The 24,952-nt window shown below is 42.6% G+C and overlaps 1 protein-coding gene and 1 long non-coding RNA gene across 3 annotated transcripts; both read right to left on the bottom strand.

The window, feature by feature from the left end:
• Window positions 1-13: 13 nt before the first annotated feature.
• Window positions 14-1,895, bottom strand: LOC119134036. Its single transcript, XR_005100254.1, has 3 exons — window positions 1,629-1,895; window positions 1,518-1,540; window positions 14-1,184 (listed from the first exon to the last, which is right to left on the bottom strand). It is a non-coding gene; the product is annotated as an uncharacterized LOC119134036 (long non-coding RNA).
• A 1,340-nt stretch (window positions 1,896-3,235) lies between these two features.
• On the bottom strand, window positions 3,236-17,756 carry LOC119134017 (voltage-gated potassium channel subunit beta-2). 2 transcript variants are annotated; one of them, XM_037270415.1, is made up of 14 exons: window positions 17,149-17,756; window positions 7,451-7,494; window positions 7,327-7,364; window positions 7,111-7,190; window positions 6,923-6,967; window positions 6,671-6,715; window positions 6,513-6,556; window positions 5,242-5,328; window positions 5,082-5,167; window positions 4,878-4,998; window positions 4,709-4,803; window positions 4,418-4,538; window positions 4,214-4,302; window positions 3,236-4,143 (listed from the first exon to the last, which is right to left on the bottom strand). In XM_037270415.1, the coding sequence occupies exons 1-14, from the start codon at window positions 17,448-17,450 to the stop codon at window positions 4,054-4,056; spliced, it is 1,287 nt and encodes a 428-aa protein (XP_037126310.1). In that variant the 5' UTR covers window positions 17,451-17,756; the 3' UTR covers window positions 3,236-4,053. The 2 variants fall into 2 exon arrangements, with proteins under 2 accessions (XP_037126310.1, XP_037126309.1); XM_037270414.1 differs by lacking the exon at window positions 17,149-17,756 and adding an exon at window positions 14,339-15,631.
• Window positions 17,757-24,952: the final 7,196 nt, after the last annotated feature.

Here is a 24,952-nt window from a genome sequence, read left to right as displayed (position 1 = left end):
TTTTAGATTGATCATATCTTTATTTGTTCAAGAGCTTGATCTACTCCGCGACCAATCTAGGCACGTCTATTAGAGTGGCGGCCACTATTTGAGGACATAAGCTATTTCCAGAACAAAACTGTTTTGTGGGCTGATTTTACGCATGCTGCTCTGCCGTTAGCAGGCTTTGTGTCTGTGTGCGTGCGTGCGTGAGTGCGTCGCATGCTTGACAAGTGTTCCTTACCGCTTCCCGCGTCTTACAAAACTGTCTACATTTTGTGGATTTTTCCTACCTCTTTTTATTTTCCTTCAAACAAGGAGTGTAGCATTTCTTCCACAATCCAGCTTTCCTCTTATTTCATTGTACTGTACTGCAATTCACAAATGCCTTCTCGTGTCATACAGCCTATATCCGAGGGGGGTAGAAGCAATTTGCCACATCCAAACTGTGCCAAATATAAGTAACCGAGAAGATGATTTTTTTTTTCTCTCTACATTTGCTCATTTGAAGCAAAATGAATAAAGGATTTTACGATTTACCTCTCCATGTATGTTTTCAGGATACAAAAACTGACTATTGTGTACAATTGACTTATTGAGAGTCACATGACCTCACAGGAATTTAGTTCGAAAGAACACAAATTCTACTGTATATCTACATGTATAATCTATATGACTTTATATAACCATTGGACTTTTCAGCAAAATCAGTGTCACTCCCTACATAGCCAAAACCAGCACAGTCCACAAAAAGTTAGAAATCTAGATACAAAACCTACAAATTCTTGTCAAGTTCCGGATGGTTGTCGAATGATGACTTTTGTCAGATTATACGCCCCGCCTCCCTCCAAAATGTACACACCAAGTCATTTTAGGCCACTTCTTTGCCAAATGTTCATGTTTCTTTACTAGTGTCAGTGTGTTTTTGTTGACTGTTGTAGAACGTGACAAAAGATGCATGGCATTTTTTTGTATAAAATAAAAATGATAATGGAATCATCTGTTTCATAAACTCTCAGAGGTCTATAATTGAACATATATTGCTATGCAATTTATAATCTAATCTCATAACATCAAATTTAAATTCACATGTTGAACGTAAAAGTCGAAAGCATTTCTATGAGTATGTGTGCAAGACTCGTTACACAACTTTGGACATCAGCATAAAGTTGTTGAACTGGAAATACCTCCCTTAGGGTGTGTCCCTGCAAACAAATCCATTTACAATGTTAGTCTTTATTTGTCTTTGTGAATCAATAAGCACTATTGAAACCACATGGAAACCACTGGGTCATTTTTTTTCATGAAAAAAAAAAGGCCTGAATAAAAAAAGGCTTACTATACATAGGCATTTCTATGAAAAAAAAAAAGACTTACTATTTTTATGAAAAAAAAAAAAAAGCCTTACTATACATGGTCATTAAAAAAGTCTTACTCTACATGGTCATTTTTTTAAATGAAAAAAGAAAAGCCTTACTATACATGATAATTTAAAAAAAAAACTTACTATACATAGTTTTTTTTTTTAATTAACATACCTTGTGCCTTGTCCAATGTCATTCTGTAGACAAAAAAATACAGTGGAAAGCACGTAGAATTCAGGTACAAATGTATCAAATGAATGTGTCACGTGTCTGCACCATTAGTACCTCGGACAGTTCTCTTTCCCTGCTCTTTCCCCTCCCGTCTTGTTATGCAGTGATCAGCAGATTACCACCCCTGCTCCCAGCTCATTAACCCTGCATTTCCGTCACTTGTTGTCGCTCGTCCGGCTTGCTACTTGTTGCTTTGCCACGTGGTTCTGCTCTCTTCCTATTACCAGTTCTGACTCCTGTTGCCGACCGAGATTGCCTGTTAACTCCTGAACGCTGGGCGGGCTGACTCTCCGCCTGTCCCTGACCATGTCAGCTCTACGTCCTGTCTGCAGTTTGCTCTCTTCTTTTTCTTTTGTTCCAGTCTCCCACATCCCTTTACGTGTTGCACATGGTTCGTGACAGTATGCTAAAAAAAATCAACCATTTGAAGATATTTTAGAAGACACATAATTTGGCCTCCCATATCGCAGAGAGAATGAAGATGGAGGAAATTGCTTGGCGAATTACTCGTGTGTGCGCAAGTGCAAAAGAATATAAGGACATTTTGCAGAGCCAATGCACACATAGTGTACTTTAATGGAGATGGGACTTATATGTTATCTTCTTTTTCATCGCTTTTGCCAAGCAGCACCTTCCCAGATTGTATGAATCACATTATGACTCACATTTATATATTTATTATTTTTTGCAAAGTGTTTTTGGTCGAAATTTTTCAGCACATATGGTAATCTGTAGCTGTAAAACACACCCACTCTCTTGTCATCTTTGCTCTGATGTGATATTCAAGCTCACTAATGTTGGCGGAAAAGATGTTGGCTGTTGAAGGTACAAATGTTTCTGCAGTCGTTGCTCTTATTTTGCTGGACACTTCATTGCCCCATCCTGTTAAAATGAAGCGTGTGCCAGGATCTGTTTGACCTGAGATGGTGTTAAAAAGACTCAGACAAAAAGAACAAAGAGCACTCTTTTTTTTTTTTTTTTTTTAAATCATGTAATGTGCTTTCCCTTTCGACGCAGCAACAGACACGTTACATTCGGCATGTTCAGCATGAATTGTTGCCCCTCTCCGCGCTTTCTCTTTGTTGCAAGACAGTAAAATAGAAGTTATGCAGGCAAAGTTTACATTTTCATAGGTTGGATTGAATAGTTGATGTACACTGGACGCAACACTCAGTCAGACTGTACATGGTCACAGAGTAACAGAGGGTGATCCCTTCATGACTTCTAAATGAACCTCTTTGCCTTGCTGCCAAATGGATCGGCCTATATACACTTGAATTGTGTCATCATAAAACTCGCCACCCAAGAGTCCTGATGGTAGTTATGATCATGGGAAATGACAAAAGGAACATAAGTTACTCATAGAAAACTAAAGGAAAAGCGTGGAAAGGAGAGTATTACATGTTCAGGTTCATAGGAAGCAAAAATAAATTCCCAGAGATGATTCGAGAAGCTAGAAAATGCTTCCATAGAAAAAGAAAGAAATAAAACCAGCATATATTTGCTCAATCTAACCCTTGTAACAAGACTTTGACATTTGACTTCTCCTTGTACTCTAATTATCTTCAACATCTTACTTCGAGTTTTTAATCCAGCTACTGCAAATGTACATAAAAGCCATGCCTCATTTGACAATCTGTCAGGGCTTTTTTTTCCTTTTCTTTTTAAAGGGACATGCGCACAGATGAGGCAAAAAAGACACTGCCAAGAGACCAGCAGGGTTGTGAAATGTACTTGGACGTTGACCAACCCGCTTTGACCCCATTAAAGTAATGCGTGAAAATACACATGATAATCCAAAGACTGTCTGCTACTTTTTTGAAATGCATCCATTTTCTTTAAGAGCAGTAATTCTCCGCAAAACTTTGTAAACTATAATTTCACGTTCTTAGTGCATTTTTCATACCTCTGAGTAATCTGCCTATTTCTAAAAAGCATGTGTTGTCATCTTTTTTTTTTTAACCTCACAAGTGAAGCAATCCATCGTGCCCAAACTGGTTAAAGCATCGAATCCTTGCCCGACCAGTCGCATGCACACAAATGTTGGGCACGACACATTTGAATCAACTTCCGGCACCTTCGGTTCTTCTTCTGCTGCTGGGCACACAGTTCAGACATTTAAGATGCAGCTAGAAGGAGGTCGCCAACGCACCGCTGACTCAGTCAGGTTCCCCTTTTCTTAGTCCAAGTCCATATTTGCTTTTGAACCACTCATTTTAGCCTTTGACCTCCTCTACTGTAGACACCATTTTCCAGTCAGTGAGTACTAATATGACCTGTTTTTGTTCTGATTAACAACTGCAAGATTTTTTTTTGTTTCCATACATAATACAATGTATTGCGCACAATGGTTTCTGCGCTCATTCTGGAAGCATAATGTTGCTGAGGACATGCAAGTTGTTGAGTACACGGCAGAGAAAAAGCAAAGTCTTTTTGTCTTCTTGGTGGTTCTTCTTGCTTTTCCTCAGACGGAGGAAGTTCAAGCGCGAGACTCTTTCTTTGAGTGAGGCTTGTTTCCCAGCACGGCGTCCATCTCTGTGACTGTTTGGGGAGTCATTTGGGACAAAATCTGCAAAGGAGGAAAAATGTCTACATCTGTAATTCCACAATTTATAATGGATGAGAAGAAGAAACTTTACCCGCAGTGCGCCCAGGTTCTCCAATAGCTGGTCTGTGTTTGAAACACCCAGAAGCACTGAGCTGACTCCTTCACTGCGAAGACACCACGCTGAGGAGGAATGTTAATCATGAATCCACCATTGTATTTTTAATCCCCTCATAACAACAGATTAGTGTTAAAAGTATGATATGAATAAAAGATCTTTGCAGTGTTTGGGTGGTACCGATGGCCAACTGTGCAGCCGTGCATCCCAGCCTGTCTGCCAGTAGGTGGAGCTCCTTGATTTTGGCCAGCTGCCTGCGCCCCTCTTCACTGTTCACCCGCTCCCTCAGCCACTGGTAGCCCTTCATCCGCAGCCAATTGGAGAAGGAGGAGGACAAAAAAAAAAAAGTCAGGAGACATGCTTCACTACTGATTCCTCACACCCAAAAAAAAACGAAAAAACACATCACTGATTGGGTGGGGAATTACACTGAGCGGAATCCCACAGGAGGACCGGTTAAATCAAACTGACCTTCATTGCTGCTCTGGAGCACTCTGGTACCCCATCGCTGTACTTTCCAGTGATTAATCCACATGCCAGCGGTGACCAGGTCATTGCTCCGACCCCTGAAAGAGATTTGCCTCTTTAACAATTAAGCGGAGATCATTGAGAGGAATATAAATATTGGATGAATGGCTACCGATCTTGTGGTAGAGCTCAGGCAATTGCACCTCCACTTTATCTCTCTGGAAGTAGTGGTACTCTGCCTGCTCGCACACTGGCGGGATCAAGTTGAACTGGCGGGCCACCGAGTAGGCCTCCTGACATGGGAAACAGTAGAAAAAAATATACTTCCCCATCTGCTTTCAAAGCTGGGCAATTTTAAGCAATAATTGAAGGTCACCATGATTTCCATGGCGCTCCAGCGTGAGGTGCCCCAGTACATGGCCATGCCCTGATTTATGACAAACGTCATAGCCCGCACAATCTCTGTGGAGAACAGTTTCAAATGTCAAACGGAAAACCGGATTACCAAACCAGATCTTAAGCATATTCGAACTTACCTTCCATTGGACTGTTGACATCATTTCTGTTGGCAAAAACAATGTCCACATAATCGAGTTGGAGTCTTGATAAACTTCCTCTTAAACCTGCCATGGATAAGAGACATAAAGGATTATTTTTGATTTTCAGTTCCCAATTTTGACTCGATTCAATTTTTTTCCATTTTCAGCAAAATAAATAATTTTCTAACTAAAATATGTTTTCATTTTAACATCTGCATTTTGTCCAAAAAAAACCAGTAATTTTTTCTAACTACAAAAAATAAATACCTGAAAATTTCATTACATCAATGCATATTTTACGTGGTTTAAATCGATTTTTAATAGATTTCTGATGAATTTTTACATCCTTACACAATAGCAGGTACAATATAATACAATGCAATATGATACAATGGATTAGAATAACGAAAACTACATTACAAAACTATACAAAGTCTACATCTGATACAATATGATCACATGATATGGTAAAAAATAAATATTGAATTTGTTTGAATAGAATACTTCTCTATTGCTGAACATTGTCTTATTAGTATTTTACCATGCTTTGCTTCGGTTGTTTGTAGACGGTAATAGTATTGCGCATCCGAAAAGGACACGAGTGTCTTACAGCAATTTGCGCGGCGCTTGCCAAATGATTTTACAAAAACAAATGATAAATGTCACTCATGATGACGCTTCAGGAAAAGTCTTGTTTGACATTTGAATTCAATCGTACATGTGAAAAGAAGAAAAACAGCTTCTGAGCCAGAAACAATTTGAACAATCCCGGTCGGAAACCAATCTGTTTTTAGAAAGGATATGTCGACCGTCTGTTATTCATTCTTGTCAAATGTCATGGTTCATCCTGCGTTCCAACCTCGTGTGTGTCATCATTCTTGTCCACATTTTAGTGACAGGCCCGAAGCCCTCTAGAAGCCCAAGTATGAGCTCCGTCCCATTCGTGCCGTGCAAACGTTAAAAGCTGCACAAACTTGACCTGTTACGTAAGGGCCTCAAATCAAAAGGCTCATGACAATGACGCCCATTCAAATCCATCTTTAATTGGACAACCCAAGGCCATGCTGCACAGGACGTGCTAAACAAACAATAGTAGACTTCTTTAGGATTAGCTTGCGTGAGCCGATTCGGCGGCTGGAAAAACAATGATCCCGAGGTGGATTTTCCATGGGAGCTTCATCGTATTCTTTTATCCCCCTCATCTGACCCTGAGTCACTAATTTGCACCAGATAGTTTCATCCAAAAAGCAATGGGGGTGATGCTTTACCTTCAATGATGTGCTTTCTGGAGAGCCCTCTCTCTGTTTCCGCTCTGTGAAATAACAAAAATACACTCTGATTATCTGAATTTGAGCACAACCAGTGAGGGAACAACAACATCCTGATTTGAAATAATAGCAGAACAAAACAGCACTTCAATACTTACTGGCCTCCCCAGTAGATCTTTGTCGTAATGACGAAACTTGAGCGTCTATGAAAAAAAAAAGGAATTATTATTTGTTTTGAAGAATTTATGTCATTTTCCTGCAATTGGGATGTGGGCTGGTTCACTTGCGTGAGACTAAAATCGACCTGATTTCAACATACAATATACTAGGGTGTGTGAAGTGTAATACAAATCTTATTCCTTGAATACAACATTAGTGTGGTTAATAAGTAGTTTAAGATAGTAAGTGACCTCCATCCTTTCTTCTTGATAATGTTTCCCAGCGTGATCTCTGCTCTGTGGAGAAACAAATTAAGGCTAGTTCATTTCATAATAATCACTCAAACTGAAAAACGCAGCTGTATAACATGATTGTGATTGTTCCATTTTCCAGATGAGATGATACAAAGAGGAAGATTAGATCATATATGAAGTCTGACCTTCCAGAAGCGTAAACCTCTGCGGTGTCAAATAGGTTGACCCCGTTCTCATACGCTAAGGTCATCAGGTTCTCTGCCATCTGAGGGAAGAAAATAGAGGTTGAAACTAGGAAAGGAATGTGATGCACACGTGACCACATGACAAAAGAATACACAATTTGTGGCTATTGATTTGGTCATCATAATAAAAAAGGATGCTTGTGAGCCAGGTCTCACCACATCAGATATTTGCGATCCAAACGTCACCCATGTGCCTGGATGAGAGGAGAGTTATGGATGTGTGTTACATTGGGGGTCATGAGAGAAAGATGAGATCATATTTCATATATGGGGAACTCACCTAAGCCGAGGCAGGAAACACGTAGGCCGGACTTCCCGAGGTTCCTGTGAGGAGACAGAGAAGACACAAGCTCAGAAATAAAAATCCTCATCATGATACGCTTTGTACAGGCCTATTTTCAGGAAATGTAACCTTTCCCTGAAGTGATCCCAGTAAGCATACTGAAGCAGGGAGGTCAATTTTATTGCTGCCTCTCAGTTCCCCAGTTGATGATGCACAAATTACTTGAGGGATGTATATTGATTTATTGATCAATAGTAATACAGTCAATGCAATAAAAAAAAAAAAAACGAGCCAGGTCATGTTATTGCTCCCACTCAAACTGCTCGATGTGCCTGTGGTTAAAATGTGTCTAATTGTTGCGAGAACAATTGACCTTCTGCCGTTCATATGTTAACAGCTCACAGTAGTGGTCCGCTTCAGCAAAATAGCTGCTGGGTAGCGGGCTCAGATGTGGTCCGAGCCAAAAGTCCAGAGTCTGAGTGCTAAATGGCTGAAAATGTACCAGCAGGAGCTGAGGAGAGCTTTATTACCCAACATGCCACATTAGATTATCCAGACGGCTGAGTTTTGAAGGGCGAAAAACGAGCTGCAATTGTGAGCGCGGGAGCACGTACAGACCAAACGGTTTGATGCTGCCGCTTCTCCTGCATGTGTGCTCTCCTAAATCCTAATTAGAGGCAAGTAAAAGGGTGGGAGAGGAGCATCAGAACTGCAATGCTACTAGCTGCTCACTGTCTTTTCATTACCGGTGTCCCCCCCTCCACCCACCACCATTTACACTGCCTGCGTCCGCCACAAATTACCAAATGCAGAAAGACAGTCTGTCAGAGCATTTAGACTCAGCCCAGCGAGCCCTGCTTTTATTTTCTCTGCTCTATTTTTAATGCCTGACCCCTGAGCTATTTTTAGATTTCTGTACATGTAAGCGTTTGTGTTCCGTTGTGTGGGTGTGTGTGTGAGTGTGCATACAGTGTAGGTGTGAAATGCTTATTGTTTAGACTCTGTCAAAATAGCACTCTCCAGCAGGGTCAGGATTGCTTAGCTGCAGGGAGGAGGATGCAAGGAAAGGCAAGTAGGCTCGAATAAAGTCGATTGCTGGGACGCGAGGCCGACTCTCCAACATGGATTCCCACCAATGACAGCGTGACTCCTTTGAGACTAGCAACACACTGGCAATATCGTACACGAGGCACACGGGACTTCCTCTGAGCCTGATCACGTCTAAACTGTTTGTTAATGAGTGTGAAAGATGGATGGATGGATTCAACATCCTGGCATTAAATATATGTGCCACATATACAGCATACTATATAGTGTTAAAAAAAAAAAAAGTCAATGGAGTCAGTATTTCTCTTCCATCTGCACCCTCCCGCACTGAGCCCAACTCCACAGCTCTCTGCAGTGCTGCAGTCTGCTTATTTACTATCAGTGAGTGCGGAAAGGGGCACATACTCACTCCTGGCTTTCGCTGACAACCCGCCCCTCACTTTCCTCTGACACACAAACACACACACACACACACACACACAATCTAAGATGAAAGTCCGCCGACATGCCATTTCATGAGAAATGTAAAAAACACATTCATGCTAGCACGAGAGCGGCCGCACGATGCGTCGACAGGCCCGTTCACGCTTGATGACAATGAAGCTGAAACACAAGCGCACATCTGCATGGCTCCACATGAATGCACTCATGAGCAGCTCACGCAGATGCTGCTTTGGCTTTCACAAAAAGCACCGCATGGTTTCTTCTGTGTTATCATTTCTGCCACACAATAAATCACCAAAAGCCCAGACAAGGTGATTGGACGGGATGTTGTGATACATTATTAATGGTGGAGGGTGCTCTGTCATGGTGTAGTCAGCATTTTAACCTGTGCTGACACCTCCGGTTAGCTCGCTCCCGTGGTGGCAGCGAAACAATACATGCAGATGGTTGCAAGCGCATGATGGATACTTTGCTCCATGCAGTTGTCTTCAGAAGGCACACTCATGCTGAGCAGGCTCCTCTCCGCAGGGAAGCACACCTTAGATATTAATAACACTCACGTCAATGTGAGTGTGTGTGCATTTTTCCGAAGCAAATTGGTGGCAAGATGATGGACTGTTTTTAATGATGCCCCATGGCTACTGGGCTTGAAAGGAATCTACAGGGTGTCTTTAAAGTCTGGACACATACTGTACTGTTGGCAAAAAAAGCATATTTCCAAGACATGATATTTTCAACTATAATATTGTTCCAATTATATCAAAGTCAAAAGTCAAAGTCTGCTTTATTGTCAATTTCTTTACATGCCAAGACACACAAAGAAATCGAAATTACGTTCCCACTATCCCATGGTGACAAGACATAGTACACAATATACATAGAAGTAAACAACACAAAAAAATAAAAACAAGAAGGCACAAACAATGAATAAATAAGAGTGATGAATAAATAATAAATAAACAAATAGCATAATAAATAAGAGGAGCAAAAATAAATAAAATCTGAAATATGTTTCCAAGATTTTGATGGCTTCATTTGAACTAGTGACTTTAAGAGGTCAGCAGAATATATTTTTATATTCTTTCTAATAATGGATCTGGTCAGAATTTCTCAGTAAACTGCAGTAGTAAAGGAGGATAAAGAATATATGCAAGTGAGTGCTATTCAAAAATATTGTAACATCTTTCTACATGTGTTGTTCCACCGTGACGGAAGAGGGAGCCTGTATTTATTTAAACACTTTTAAGACTGAACTGTAGCCAATTGATTGGTCAACGACAAATTTCCGTGTTACCATGAGAATGCAATCTGTAACTACCTCGTGGTTGCAGTTTCTATTTGTGTGTGTTTTATTCTTGGCTCCTATAAATAATGCAGCGCGGTTAGAGGCAGAACTAATTTGTCCCGATACAGAAGTTTCTGCAACGTCACTTAAGATAGATGCACTTGCGTAAACAGTTTAGCCGAAGCAGGGTTCCCCAAACGCTCTGGCAAAGTTGTCGATTGGATTTGCACTTAGAGCAAAATATCTTGCTGGAATTCTATTTATTTAATATTCTTAAATCTGAGGTGCTGTTTCTCGCAGAGTGAATGCATGATTAATTTCTTTGCATTTTTTTTTCTTTTTCATCTTGGCACATATTTTCATTCATTTGTTTTGGTGGAAGTCTTTTTCAGTGACAGTCTTTCTCACCCAAACTGTTGCGTGTAACAGAAGTAGTTCTTGTCAGTGCTCCACTTCTCACGTCGGCTATTATTAATGGAGCGAGCCGATAAAAAAAAAAATCTTTGCGTAATGTCTTTAGTTCGGGGTACTGTATATTAAAACAGTTAAGAATGTAGGTCTGTCCTAATTAGAGAAATTGTGAGGGAATTGAATGGAAAAGAAATCTTCTCTCTCTCTCCCATTCAGCTTTATTAGTGGTCATGTCCCGTCTATTAAAATGCACGTAATGAAGTGGAGCAGCTCCAGTTGATATTAAAGTAGTGAACCATTTTATGATGGTTGGAAAGGTCCCAGGAGACAGTCATGGACAAAGGCACACATATTTCTATGGCAGAAACATAATAATGGCTTTCAAAGTAGTTTGAAGACCCTCTAATGTGAATTTGTTACATTATATATGTTAGAATATCATTTCTGGTGCCGTATAATTGTGATATATGCCACCAACGGATCTTTTTTGGCTGAAGATATATGCTTGATAAAGTCGAAATCAGTTGAGGCGTGCATTTAGTGGTAATCTGTATTTTGGTCCAGAGTTAGCTTATTATAATGCTATATGAGAAGGTCAGCGCCACCTGCCAACTAGCTCGACCGTATGTCTGGACAATGAGCGATGAAGCGGAATATTTGAATGACGGCTTACTTTCCCTGGCTGGCTGCCTCATAAATACTATACCTCATAGACTTGGACGGCTCAAGGAATTTAACATGATTGAATGCAGTTGTCCACATGTTTGGGCCCATTAGGATGTCAGATGATGCATTTTTGTGTGATGGAAAGCATTTGAGCTGGGCTACTCATAGTCACAACAACAAAATGCTGCAAATATTCTATCCATGCATTTTCTATACTCGTTTGTCCTCATTAGGGGCAAAAGTGAGCTGGAGCCAGCTGACTTTGGGCGAGCGGCCAATCGCAGGCCACGTATTGATAAACAACATATGGACATTCACAGTGGGAACAATGCAAACTCCAGAGTCATGACAATAAATAACTATTTCTGATTTCAAGGCACCACTGTATGTGCCAATACAATTTAGGCTGAGGTCATATTAACAAACTGAAGCAGTTTGAAGGAGCAAAATGAAGCTCATCCATTTTGTCAGGGCACCAAATAGTATAGTATAAGTATAGTGTATGCGCAAAAACTTTGACAAGGCTGTCGAGATTGGATGATTTGTTCACGTGCTGTTGAGATTCGAGGCGTTTAAAAATGCACAGTTGAAGTGCACTCCGAGAGAGCAGCGAGCACTCACATCACAATGCTAATTGCTGCTAATGCACTGCTCTGTCTAACCACAGCCAGCGTTCCGAGTGCTCGAGATCACGTCGGAGTTCGGAAAACATGTTCATGTTGACTTGCGTTGAAGCTCTCGCATGAACTATGGAGCAAAGTTGATCAAAGTCCAAATGTGTGGAAAAATTCTTAGGAACCTTTCTGTTATTCAATTTGGCAACAAAACTCGAATACACAATGGAGCATTTTGGGCATTAATACTGTTGCCAAAAAAGACAAATTCCACTGTTCCTACAGCTCAGTGGACTTTTCATGTCTGATTGTGGCTGGTGAAGCCAAAAAATATGGGGCTGGTTCCCGTGGAAACACCCAGTTGGTGTCATCCTGCTAGGTGGCACTCCGCTGCATTCACACCACAGCTCCGGCCGCTGATGCTCTTTAGCTCTCTCTGAGCGTTTCCTGCACATTTTGTGCTAGAGTGGACTGACCCAGTCACGTCGCAACCATTCATTTCTCCACCACAACAATAATTCATTCATATTAAATGTGCATATACATCACTGACTTTGTATTCTGCTCATTTGAGAGAGCGAGGGCTATTTTAAGTCATATTGTCCAAGGTCATAATGGGATGTTAGTGACGGGCTATTTGATTTGTCGCTAATCTTAGCTTTTACAGGTATAAAGATCTGCTGTGAGATTTTGGAATGAACTGGTTCCAGAAAATGTACACATAAATTATTAAGCAGAGTATCTTTTGGGCTTACACTGAGCGACTGTGCTGTACTGTGCAATAAATCTTTTGGTAATTCACCTTTATAATCCAATTAAGCAGCTTCTAAAGAGCCTTTCAATGCGTGATGTTTTTTATTCACGGTGATCATGTCGTCAAAATCTACCTAGACATGATAAATCAACAAATTCAAGTGAATTCCAACAGGGAATGATGCAGTATTACTGAGTGCTCCTCAGGTTAATGAGGCGGCCCATTGGGATTAGCCAACATGAACAAACAGGAGGAATGACAGGTGCCATCTGCAAAGTGCGACTCGTGTCACATCTGTATCACTGAGTCCTCACTTCTGCCACGCAAAGTCAGCAGCACAAAGGGCGACAGGAGCTGAGCTTTGATTTTTGTTTCTACGCGATGAAAAATGCACAGCACGGACTGCGGCCGGTGTAGGCCTGATAAGCAGCAGCGGTAGCAACGCTTGTGCTGTTGGTGAGAAACTAAAGGCTATGCCGGGGGGGGGGGGGGGGGGGGTTGCCATGGGCAACTGGAGGTGGCCTTATGCCGGGTCGACGACTGCACTGGCGATTAGTGACACTTTGTCAGGAATGGCAGAGTGGCAAGGCCAAGAAGTGTGAATGTTGGTTTCATTGCGTGCTTTGGGCCCCTTTTAAAACCTCCATCCATCCATCCATTTTCTGAACCGCTTAGTCCCCACGGGGGTCGCGGGTGTGCTGGAGCCTATCCCAGCCGTCATCGGGCAGTAGGCGGGGGACACCCTGAACCGGTTGCCAGCCAATCGCAGGGCACACAGAGACAAACAACCATTTGCACTCGCACCCACACCTAGGGACAATTTGGAGTCTTCAATCGGCCTACCAAGCATGTCTTTGGGATGTGGGAGGAAACCGGAGTGCCCGGAGAAAACCCACGCGGGCCCGGGGAGAACATGCAAACTCCACACAGGGAGGGCCGGAGGTGGAATCGAACCCGCACCCTCCTAACTGTGAGGCGGACGTGCTACCCAGTGCGCCACCGAGCCGCCCCTTTTAAAACCTCATGAATAAAAAAAAAAAAACTGAGGAAAGGATGGAAACGGTTCAATCAACTTGTTTAGGAAGGAAACTGATCATGAGAACTTTGCTACTTATTGGATTCTACAATGATCAGATGAAGCTGTGCGTAAAAATGGGATTACTTTTGTCCAAACGTATTCCGTAACTAAAGCTCAACAAGCTCAAATCCAAAAAGAAGATGATGTTGCTCTGTTTTCATACATCATGACTCAGACCTGATGTTGTGTGCTGCAATGTTTTTTTTTTTTTTATTCCTCCTGCCACACAAAAGCTTCTTAAAGCCTGCAAGATAGGCGCGGGTCATTTGTGAAAAAACATTTCTTTCAGGCTGACAGTAACATTAATCTGTAGGGGGGGAAACTGCTTGCTTGTGGATTAAATAAACATGCTCATGTCCAGCAGGGCTTAGAGTTTTTTTTTGTCTTTGGCTTTTTTCACACATACTGTAGAACACAAATGCGGAGGAGGCTGAGTTAAATGCACATCTAGACAACCTGCACAGTATGTTCCACAATGTTTGTTGGCAACCTCAATGTCACCTTCTAGCATAGCTCTTGCTTAAAGATGAAAAAAAATATTAAAATGCATTTGTGGGTTGCCAAGGGCCACCTGTGGCACACTCACCTGTACTTCATACTAGTGTGGCGCCCAATGGCCTCCTTCATGTGCGCGTGGCCCTGAGGCGCCTGGCGTGACCCTGGGCCCTCCCTGGTCTTGACCGACCCTTGGGAGGTGTAGTTGCCATTGCGTTCTTGTCCACTCCCTCCTCCTCCACCACCTCCTCCACCTGCTCCTCCGCCACTACCACCTCCACCGCCGCCACCTCCTCCGCCGCCACCTCCTCCTACTCCTCCGCTGCTGCCTCCCGGGGGCGGAGCGGTGCGAAGGCCACAAAGTCGGTCCTCGCTGCGACTCTTGAGGTTGTGCTCGGTGCAGGCGAAAGACACCTGCATCCTGACCCTGGTTTCCGGGGGATGACTTTGGGAGTCAAACCTTTCACTTGACAAATGTCCAATTGAATTAGTAGGGCTTGCTTGTTGTTGCTCCACCTGAGGGGGTCTCTCACCGGTGAGCCCAGGTTAAAGATTTTCTCTGAGAGTTCCAGGGGGAGGGGGTGCAGACAAGTGTCCAGCCTCTAACATGACACATGCAGAGCCGCTGTCTGCTCTGTCTCCTGTCTGCTGATGCAAACCTGGCAGAAGGCTCTCTGACTTTTCACAAGATGCATCAGGACTGCAGTCAACGTTTGGAGAAAAAAAAAACGGAAAGCTTGCTTGCAGCTTTAGGGGGGTCTTTTGTAGAGGGGCTCACGCATATGAACACACAGGCTCCTAGGGCTTATGTCTCCTCTTCAGCTGAAGTGAGTTGTTCTCGCCTTGAGCCGGAGAGCTCTCCGGCGTGCCGCAATAATGACACACACATCCTGACACTTGGCGTCGAAACAGAGCATTTTCCTCCCGTATTCTTTTTTTGTCGCAAGGTGGCAAAACACGGGCTTAACATCAAAAATTCAGTGCATCATCGTCATGCGTGCAGCATCTCCGCGCACCGTCAGTTTGATGGAAGGGGGGAGAAAAAAAGAGGAGACGACAGACGGAAGCTACATCAGATCCCACAAATGTATTTTGTTGGAATTACCTTCTTCAGTGTGCGCAGCGGCGAACATGCCGGCAGCAGCTGTGCAAGCCGTGCGCGACTCTCCCGCTTCTTCGTCTCGCACAGAATGGAACGCAGCAAAACGCACTGAGCATTGCAAATCAACTGCAAAGGCTCACCGTGAGCGTCTTCCCTTCATCATTATTTTGAAAAAGATTTTTCCCCCCTTCTTGCTTTTTCCAGAAGCTCCTCAAAATGTTCATGACACACGGCGCAACCTCTCCCTCTCTCTCTCCCCCCGTCGCTCCTCATCCTCACTCTCTCTCGCTCTCTCACACACACTCTCCCATTCATCACACGGGTGAACAAATTTCCTCACATCATGTGTGTGCTGCTTATGCAATGTTGCCTTGTGGGTGAATTGGAAATAAATTACAACCAAGTAATAATTTGTACACATAACCCCATCACACGTAAAGCTCTAAAGGCATGTCTGCAGCTCCGCATCTTATCCACCACACCCATTTATCTGAATGAGCAGCCATCACAATTCTACTGCAACATCTTAACCATCATCTCTGAGTGTGAGGCAGATGCTCATATGCTACATCATCACAGCACATTAAAAATGATGAGTCACGTACATGGTATGTGTTCACAATTCCGCACACAACAATAACAAGAACCCCTGGTTGCAAATAAAATTGCACACATTCATCATTTTCTGCCAGTTTGCTTATATGTCAAATGGAAGCTCGCTTTGGAGCCTTCTGCAGTCCCACAGCAGATTGCATATGGCAGCAGAGTGGAACTTTTGTTAAACTGGTAATTTTCCACTCATGAAAACTGCTGTCGATTAAATAGTAGGAGAAAATACAGGAGTCCCCACATGTCATATGTGCATCATCACACATTATAAACAAAGATGAATAAAGAACATGAAATTGAACCATGAGTTCATCTATTCCCAATGAAGCTACCTTTGAAAAGGGGAAAGTTGGGTTGTGCGTTTCCAAAATTATAGTCAAGCAGGTCCCCTGCTAAAGTTAATGTGTCTCTTTTACGTCACAGGTAAACATGTCAATATTCTCAGCTATGTGGATTATTTTACATCGAGTTAATTTTCAAGTGACGCAAGTGCAAATCTGTAAAGCAGGGAGGGGCCACGATGATGCTGCCACCTAGCGACCATCTCTAATTAAGAATATTGTAAAGGTCTCTTCATCACATTGTCAGAATTATTTTTGTAAAATAAAAAAATAAAAACATATCCCAGAATAGCTTCACTGAACACTTTTAAAGTGGAGATGTAAGCAAGCCAGTGAGACAAACAAGCGCCTGTCAAAACATGGGTCACTGACCCTCAGCATGACTCAACCAAAATACCAAGCCCACTCCCACCCCTGCTGATGCCACCCTGTCAAGCTTGAGACCAAATCTGGGTATGGGGGGCTTTGTCTTAGCGGGTGCATGCAGGCTCCATCACAAGCCATGCTCAAAAACGTCAAGACGCTTTCATTTAGCTTTGAAATTTCATCAAACGTGTGTGACAGTTCTTTCTGGGTTAGCACTGAGTCTGATGTCTTCAACCTTCAATTCCATCACTACTTAATTATGTATGCAGCATCTATGCATTAATCATATAAAGTAGAAAAACGGTTGCGGTGACATTGATCGACATCTGTAGGTTTCCAGAATTTAAATCAGTGAAGTATTAATTATGTACGTTCAAAGCTCATCCATTTCATTAGGTACACATGAAATTCAATGTACTGTATATACTGTCTTACATACCTATATCTTATTTGAATTGTAAAAGTAGTGTGTGTTGTTGTCACCTGTATGACATGGCCGAGCGCTCCGCCTCGTAGTTGGCCAGCGAGAGGCCGCATTCTCTCAGGAAGAGCTCCAGTCGCCGTCGCTCCACCAGCCTGTGTGCTGCCTCCAGGATCTGAGATGCCAGGGCCTGGGACTCGGTCTTCTGCTCCGAGCTGGTCTTGCCGCTTCGGGATCCGCCGGCTTTGGCCGCGATACTTCCCGAGGAGGAAGACGCTTTGGGCTTCTTGCTGATGCCATAGAGGTCCTCCACAGAGTACTTTCCTCCCTTGCCTCCTCCGGTGCCCCCACGGCTGGCGAACATTGTTATCCTGAATACAGATGCTGGAACAAATCAGTCTTGAGCTCACTCGTGTCAGCAGCTACTTTAGGCAAAAGCAGCTTGTGAGTTTGGATCAAAACAACAAGGCGGTGCTATCTTGAAGATTTGTGAAGATTGGAGGACGTCGGGCATCAAATGTCTGAAAAGGAGCACTTACAGGCCCTGCTAAACATCAAAAAGTGGTAGATTGCTCCTTGGCAGCGTCTGTGACTAAAATAAAACAAAGAACACACCTGTCAGCAGCATACAATGGCTCGCTCGCGATGATTTGAGGTCCTTCTTTGAATAAAAAATGGATCAGAATAAAAGTAATCCGCATCTTTCTCTCTTGATCTCCCAAAGGAGGGACACTGAGGGGATTTGTGCTCAAGCCCCACCAGTTTACATTTGTTCAGATTACCAGGCAGATGAAGTAACGCTACTCTTGCAGGCCGTCATGTAATCTGGAAGAGGCCGGGCTGATGCAGCTCAACATTTTGACCTTCACCTTAGGAGACAATTTGGTGAAAGTAGGACAGCTGATATGCATGGCATCAACATCATGTACTTAAAAAAGGACAGCAAAGTATGATGAAAGATACATACTTAGAAACTTCGGCCCGCGGGCCGATTTTGGCCAGTTTTAGTTGGCCCGCAAGAAATATTATAAATAGAATAGAGTAAGGCGCACACTTCAACTTCTGCCCGCGTGTTTTGCACTTTTTAATCTCAACACCAGGGGAAGCTGTTGTTCAACTACTACTGTTGATCAAGGCAGTTTCTTCAAAAAGGACAAAACTAGACGAAGAAGATTTACCGTCCTCAAGGTGCTCATCATGGCAGAACCAAAGAAGTCAAAGTTAGAAAGTGGGTGCAGAAAATTTTAGACAGGTTGGGAGAGTGAATATTATGTCAAAGAAAAGGCTACAATGGCCAGCTATGAGGTCGCCCAACTCATTGCAAGCTTTTTTCAAATGGAGACCTTATAAAAGACTGCCTCGTTGAAGTTGCCGAAAAAGGTGCAGGACATCAGAAAGGTCAGTGCCGTTCCCAATTTAGGTGAGTAAAAAATATATTCCATAGTACATCAATCATAGACTCATATACCATCTTGTGATATACAATGAAATTGTTTTGTTATTATCTGCATTTATTGACGATGTAATTGCTGAGAAAAGCTGCAGAATGAATGAAACTCGCTTCACAGTGCAGATGGACAAAAATCTGAATCTGAAGAAAAGGGAAAATCAAATGATAGTAATTTGCATATCTGCCGAGTATGATTTTCAGATCAGATAAATATTGATTGCAAACTGCTCCGGATGATGAACACCCACGTCGCAAATATTTGTATCGTCTTGATGCTTTTCTATAATTGCGACATGATAGCAGTGGTATTAAGAGGGGGATTAAGTTGGCTAAATCTCCACTAAAGGCCATGGTGCCAAATGCTACTGCTTTTCTTGCAGACTTTTCTAGCGTGCACTTATCTATCCTAAGCTCATCTATTAAATACAAGTTTATGACCTTCTATGGGCATTAAGTGAATGAATGAAGGACTTGAGTTTAGAAAAGTCACGCTCAATGACAATGGAAGATCCATTTAGGCGCCTGTTTTATCATGGGAGGGTGTTCCCTCAGCGCCACATCTGCATCCGCCTCTTTGCAGCAGTGGTTTTTGAAAGCACAGGTCATCAGGGATTAAGCCCCCATAAGCACTCTTGCGATTGGCTGCGGCCGTTCAAGCCTCTGGGGGGGGGGGGGGGGGGGGGGGGTGTCGAGGTGGTGGTAGGGGGTCATTCTTGATCTCTCTCTGTCATGGCGTCATCCTGGTTAAAAGTGGTGGGATGAGTATGATGTGTGGATGAAGTGAATGCCACAGTGCTCAAATATACAGTACGTCTGGACTTGAGATTGTGTAACAATGCTTGGAGCTCTGACTTGGAGCAGTTTGTCTTTAGTCATCCATTGCATAACTTTAACAAAAAGTAAGACAGGCTATATTAAAAAAGCATATACAAAGCTATTTTTCTTCCACCTTGCACCCACTATGCAGTTAAATATTTTGTAACATTGTGCCTACAGCCGTAAACCTATAGAAATGATAAATGGGCTTTTTACCTGACTTAAACTCACACTGCCTACTTGTATAGCAACACACACACTCATCATGTTTGTATATGAGTAATGTAATTTCAAAATATCTTTGCTTAGAGAGGAAATCCAAAAGGCTTTAATAATTCAAAGGAGGGGTGGAGAACCTACGACCCACAAGAGCATTTGATCTGCTCCATTTTGCATCTGATAAAGCCTCAGCGGGACTGTTGAATGCTGTAAACCCCAAAACATTAGACCCACAAAAGCTCATGATATATTGAGTCATATTTTTTTCATAAATTTTGTATGACACTCAAAGGGCCATTGTAAAAACTGAAATAGGAAATAGGAAGAACATTTCCCAGCCAATGCGGCTCTAAATCTCTTCTTAATATGGTAGACAAAAAATTTGCACCATAGTTGAAGCTGCAAAAATACAAATAGTGTATACAAACAGTGAATGGAACATTAAATTGGAGGCTTTCGGTGAGTATATCATAGAGGGGGAAAGAGAGCATGAGTATACATGAGAGTATTATTATTATTATTATTATTATTATTATTACATGAGAGTATTTATTCGGGATTTCATTTCTTCTATTTTGAATCACATCAATTTTATTTTTGGACCATGGTAAACTGATATTGGTGTTCTGTAAGCGTATGTATTGCTAATGGAGAATATAGCATTGGGCGACATTGATGTGTCATGTCATTTTGCCACTAGAGGGAGCCAATGTAGCGCAGCTTTTGTGAATGTTGCTGAAAATGATCCATGAAAGCGTTCCTGAGAAGTGGACATGAAATAAGGAAATATTGTCATGAACAAGTAAGTGCTAGAAACATTCTATGTAATTTTTTAAGAAGTTAACACAAATTGGAATCCTCTTGTAAATCAACAGTAAAACAAATACAAACTTCTACATTCCACTGTTATCTATGACAATAAAAGGAAAACACCATGACGATGATTATGACGAAAAAATTCAATGGTTACTTATTACTGTGGAGAGTTCTGCTTGTTAAAGATTTTATGCTTGAAGAATTAAAAAAAAGAAATTCTGCTTCAAATTTGTCATTTACCATTTGTATTCTTGACTACTCTAGATGGCAATGTTGGTTTCAATGGTGCATATGACGTGTGCTTCCAGTTCAATGTTGAACAGAGTTCCAATATTTGAAGAGTAAAAAAAAAAAGTGGTGGTCCACACTTACAGCCCATACTTGACCAGCACTCCTGATTTAGTAGAAAAGTGTTGAAAGTGTGTCTTTTCCACTTTCATTCCTAGCTAGCAAATTCCTCGTAATCAAACTCCACGACCTAATCAAATTGCTGTCATTAATGATGACACTTCCCTCAATGGTTACTTCTGTGCGGTTGTTATCAGATTATTGCAGCAGATTAAATTTCCCTATCAGATTACTTTAACTACCTGTAATTTGATTACTTTTTCCAGATTACACTTTCACTTTCTACAAACATGCAGTGCTGCCCCCTGCCCCCTTTGTCTCATATTGCATCCAGATGTTACTCAAATTACAACCATGTGCTGTGGACTTTAAATGGGGTTACGCACACACGCACACACACACACACACACACACACACACACACACACACACACACACACACACACACACACACACACACACACACACACACACACACACACACACACACACACACACACACACACACACACGCACACTTGGTCTCGCCTCTGACTGCCCTGCAGATTGACACAATATGTGGCAAACGCACGCGGTCAGTAATAGACGTGAGTGGCCATGTTTTTACAGAATAATTCAACAGTTATGATAGGCCGTCATTCATCCAAAAGTGGCTGACACGGCATGAGGGCGACGGAGGTCCAAGTGGGGGGCGCCGCATTTATTATGCACCCTAAAGGCAGACGTGAAATGAAAGAAATGTCTAGTGTGGCAACTTTGGCTTGTTTTTGTGGTCGTTGCGGATTAAAAGTGGTCTTTTAAGAGTAATTTCAGGTGGGCTCTACTGGGGGTTGTGCAAACTCAACCATGATGATGCTCAGCGGGAACGTTCAGGGGGCGCAGCTTTTAGCTAAGATTTATCTTTAAGGGATGGCGAGGTGAGAGGGTGAGCTCGCACGTGCAGGCGAAGGTTAAGAGCGTGAAGCCATCAATCTGACTTTAGGCCGTCAGAGTTCAAGAAGGAAATCCATCACGGCGATCAGAAACATGTTGAACATGCTGCCGGACACGCTCACACGATTTCACGCACAAAGACGACCTCACACAAACGGAGGAATTCGATCGTCGCCCCGCTCTCCTCCGCTTGGCACGCGGATCGGGTTTCCCGATCCGGGCTGACGATTCACGCTGAGAGCTATCGGGGAGGCTCACACTTCTTTCATTTCCTCGCAAGAAGCCATCTTGGTGCTAAACAAAAAAAGGCGCCACGGGGGAGCCGGCCGGGGAGGCCCAGACGCTAGTTGTGAAGGTGTTAGTGTTCATGTTCACATTCTTCAACCCTGCGACACCTCCAGTGAAAATATGATCTCCTCTTTGAAGTCGGCTGAATGATGGTCGTTTTGGAGTGCTGCCATGTGAGGGGAAAACCGATTTATCCGTTGAATAATCCAACCAAAATATTGTGTTTGCTCCCATTTGCCATGAATTGCGTATGAGCAAACAAAACTAGAAGAGGTCACATGGTTCCTATTGCAGTTCAATTTGACTCGAGTTTGTTACCAAATATGGGTCCTTACTCTGTGCTTGCCTATAGAATACCTTACTTCTTTGGTTTCAATTCATGGATAATAGCAGCAAAAACAAAATCAAGGAAGGAGCACTAGGCTGCGTACCCAACTGCACATTTTTAATTTGAAAGTCAAACATTACAATTTGCACAAACAAAACATTCTGAAGGCAGCAGCTCGGAAGTAATCTCCCTGAGAAATGAATTGCTAATCATAACGTTGAGGAGACAGCAGGGGGGGGTCTTTTGTCTGCAGATGCGCAGGGTGATGGAAAGTCCAACGTTAATTCTGCAATGACTTCCCTGCAGCCTGAGAATGTAATAACAGTCTTAGCCGCGCTGTTTGAGCAGGTGGGGCAACGGCGGCTTGGCTCCTCAAAAGTCAACAGACAGGACGGCGAGCAGCAGGGAGTGACATGACAACCCAAAAGATCACTTGAGGGTGGGTTCTTGAGCAAGTGCTTTATCAAACTTGTTTTCATCGCGGGTCACATCGTAGTGATGGTCCCCCTCAGGGAGCTTGTATAATTGTTGGACGTGTAACACACACACGCACGCACGCACGCACGCATTTTTTCAACACTGCCATAATGTCTGCTAGCCAGAAGCTGTTCTGCTCTGTGTTTCCTACCGACAAGGTTACCTTTCTTGTTCCCTCCTTTATATGTTCTATGTGGGAACCCTAATGATCACAGTTTCATATTACATAATTACTCCCTGAAGTTGGTTATTATTAGTTTTAAAATGGAAGTCAAGGAAATAATGTGGCAAGATTTGGTGGGCCACATAAAATGACAGGCTGGACCAGATGTGGCCCAGGAGCCATACGTTTAACACAGGTGATCTAAAGTAAAGCGACATCTCCATTGGCTGGTTGACCTACAAACATCAAGACATTTGGCTCAAACTGTCTGCCAAAGTAAATCTGGCAGCTAAAGTTTGCATTTGATTTAGTTTGAAATCTAAATGTCCTTCTTTCTGCTTCCAAGGACGAAAAAGAAGGAGGAGAAGCCAGTTTAGTTCAGTCAAGTCTGATTATAAAGGGAGTCAAACGTAAATACAGTGGAGCCTCCCTAGAGTTGAACAGCCAAGTGTGAAATTCAACTCAGACAAAGTGTCAAGAGTTCGAACCGCTGTGTTAGTTTTATTTTTCCACTACTCCCAATAATGATCTTTTTCCCACTTGTATGACAATTAGACTGTCAGAAAGTCAGATACATGATGTGTTGCCAATTGCTGTTTTCGATTGCACTTGCTGATGTACACAACTGATAATCTTCCCAAACTCAAAGTTGATGCAATAAATGAAACGCTGAGCCGAGCGCTTACCTTTTTTAAATTTTTTTATATAGAAAACCATGCATGAACTAAAGGTAACTGCAATGGAGCTATTTTCTTTCCATACAGGATCACATGCTGCTCCCCCCTTATGCATACACACGTACCTGTCCCCCTCCACACACACACACACGGGCCCACACTTGAATGCACACAGGAATGCGAGTGGAATGACACAATCCGGCAAATGCAAAAAGCTGCTCGGCCAGCTCGCTAATGAATAGCCATTCAGACTGCGAGACAAAGCTGCAGCTGGATTTGCGCTATATGCTAAGGTCAAGGGTCACTCCGAGTACTGACAGAAGTAGAAACCAGAGATGAATGCAGGGCTGTCTTTTGATTAAACAAAAATATATGCCTTTTATTTACCGCCACTGCCGGGACGCTTCTGGGCCACACAAGCGTATCACAAGTAGAGCAATGAGTCAGGAAAGAGATAATCAAAGTGCATTCATCAAGCAGAGTTCTAAAAAGTCCCGGCAGGTTAGCCTGGCTATGGTAAGAAGCAGAGAGCCGAAGTTTAAGCCTCTTCTTTGCTGTGAGCCCATCTGAGCCTGAGGCGGAAGAGAAGAAAAGCTCATCTCCTCCTGATTAAAAAGGGCTGAGGACCAGGAAGGGAAACATAGGAGAGGACAAGCTCCCCAGCCTTTGGGGCAAATGCTCTCTGGAGAAACACAAGCTGGGAGTCAGCCTCAGAGTTGCTCTTTTATTAATAAAAGTGGAGCGGCGGGAAAGATGAGAGAGACAAAAAAGAAAAGGTAGAAAAACACCCCTTTAGCGCTTTTCTGATATGAACAAGAGAGACAAGGAGCTGCAACTTAACATCTGTTAGCAATGAAAAGAACTTTACAACAAGGAGGTTGAAATCTATCTGGAAATGTCTTTGGTCAAAAGGTGGATCTGCTTTATTGTAGTGATTAGACTTTAAGACAGAAGTCACAGTGGGGTCACGTGGGCCTGTCAGAAGAGACTGAAGACAGGCTAATGACGTGGATTTGCACTTGAAGGCCACATGGGGGACTCTCTGATGTTATCAGTGAACATTGAAAGGGGCCAACACAATCTCTCCAAAAACGTTGTTCAAACTATGAAACATAAAAAGGAAGGGAATGACAGGAAAAAGAAATTCAACAGTGAAACCATGTTTTTGTCATTTTTAAGTATTCTTGCATGACTAATCATTTGACTCATATGATATCAATATTTCTGCTTCTATGTTTATTGTCTCACTTAGTTGTGGCATTAAAAAAAAAAATCCTGAACTCATCGGTTGATTTTGAAAGCCGCTTCGGTTGTTAGAATTGCTTTTTGCATCTAGTGAGATAAAAACACA

The sequence above is a fragment of the Syngnathus acus genome, chromosome 14 (assembly GCF_901709675.1).
Source record: "Syngnathus acus chromosome 14, fSynAcu1.2, whole genome shotgun sequence".
Classification (NCBI taxonomy): Eukaryota; Metazoa; Chordata; class Actinopteri; order Syngnathiformes; family Syngnathidae; genus Syngnathus; species Syngnathus acus.
The sequence above is the reverse complement of the archived record's forward strand: the minus strand, read 5'-3'. Positions and strand labels throughout refer to the sequence as shown.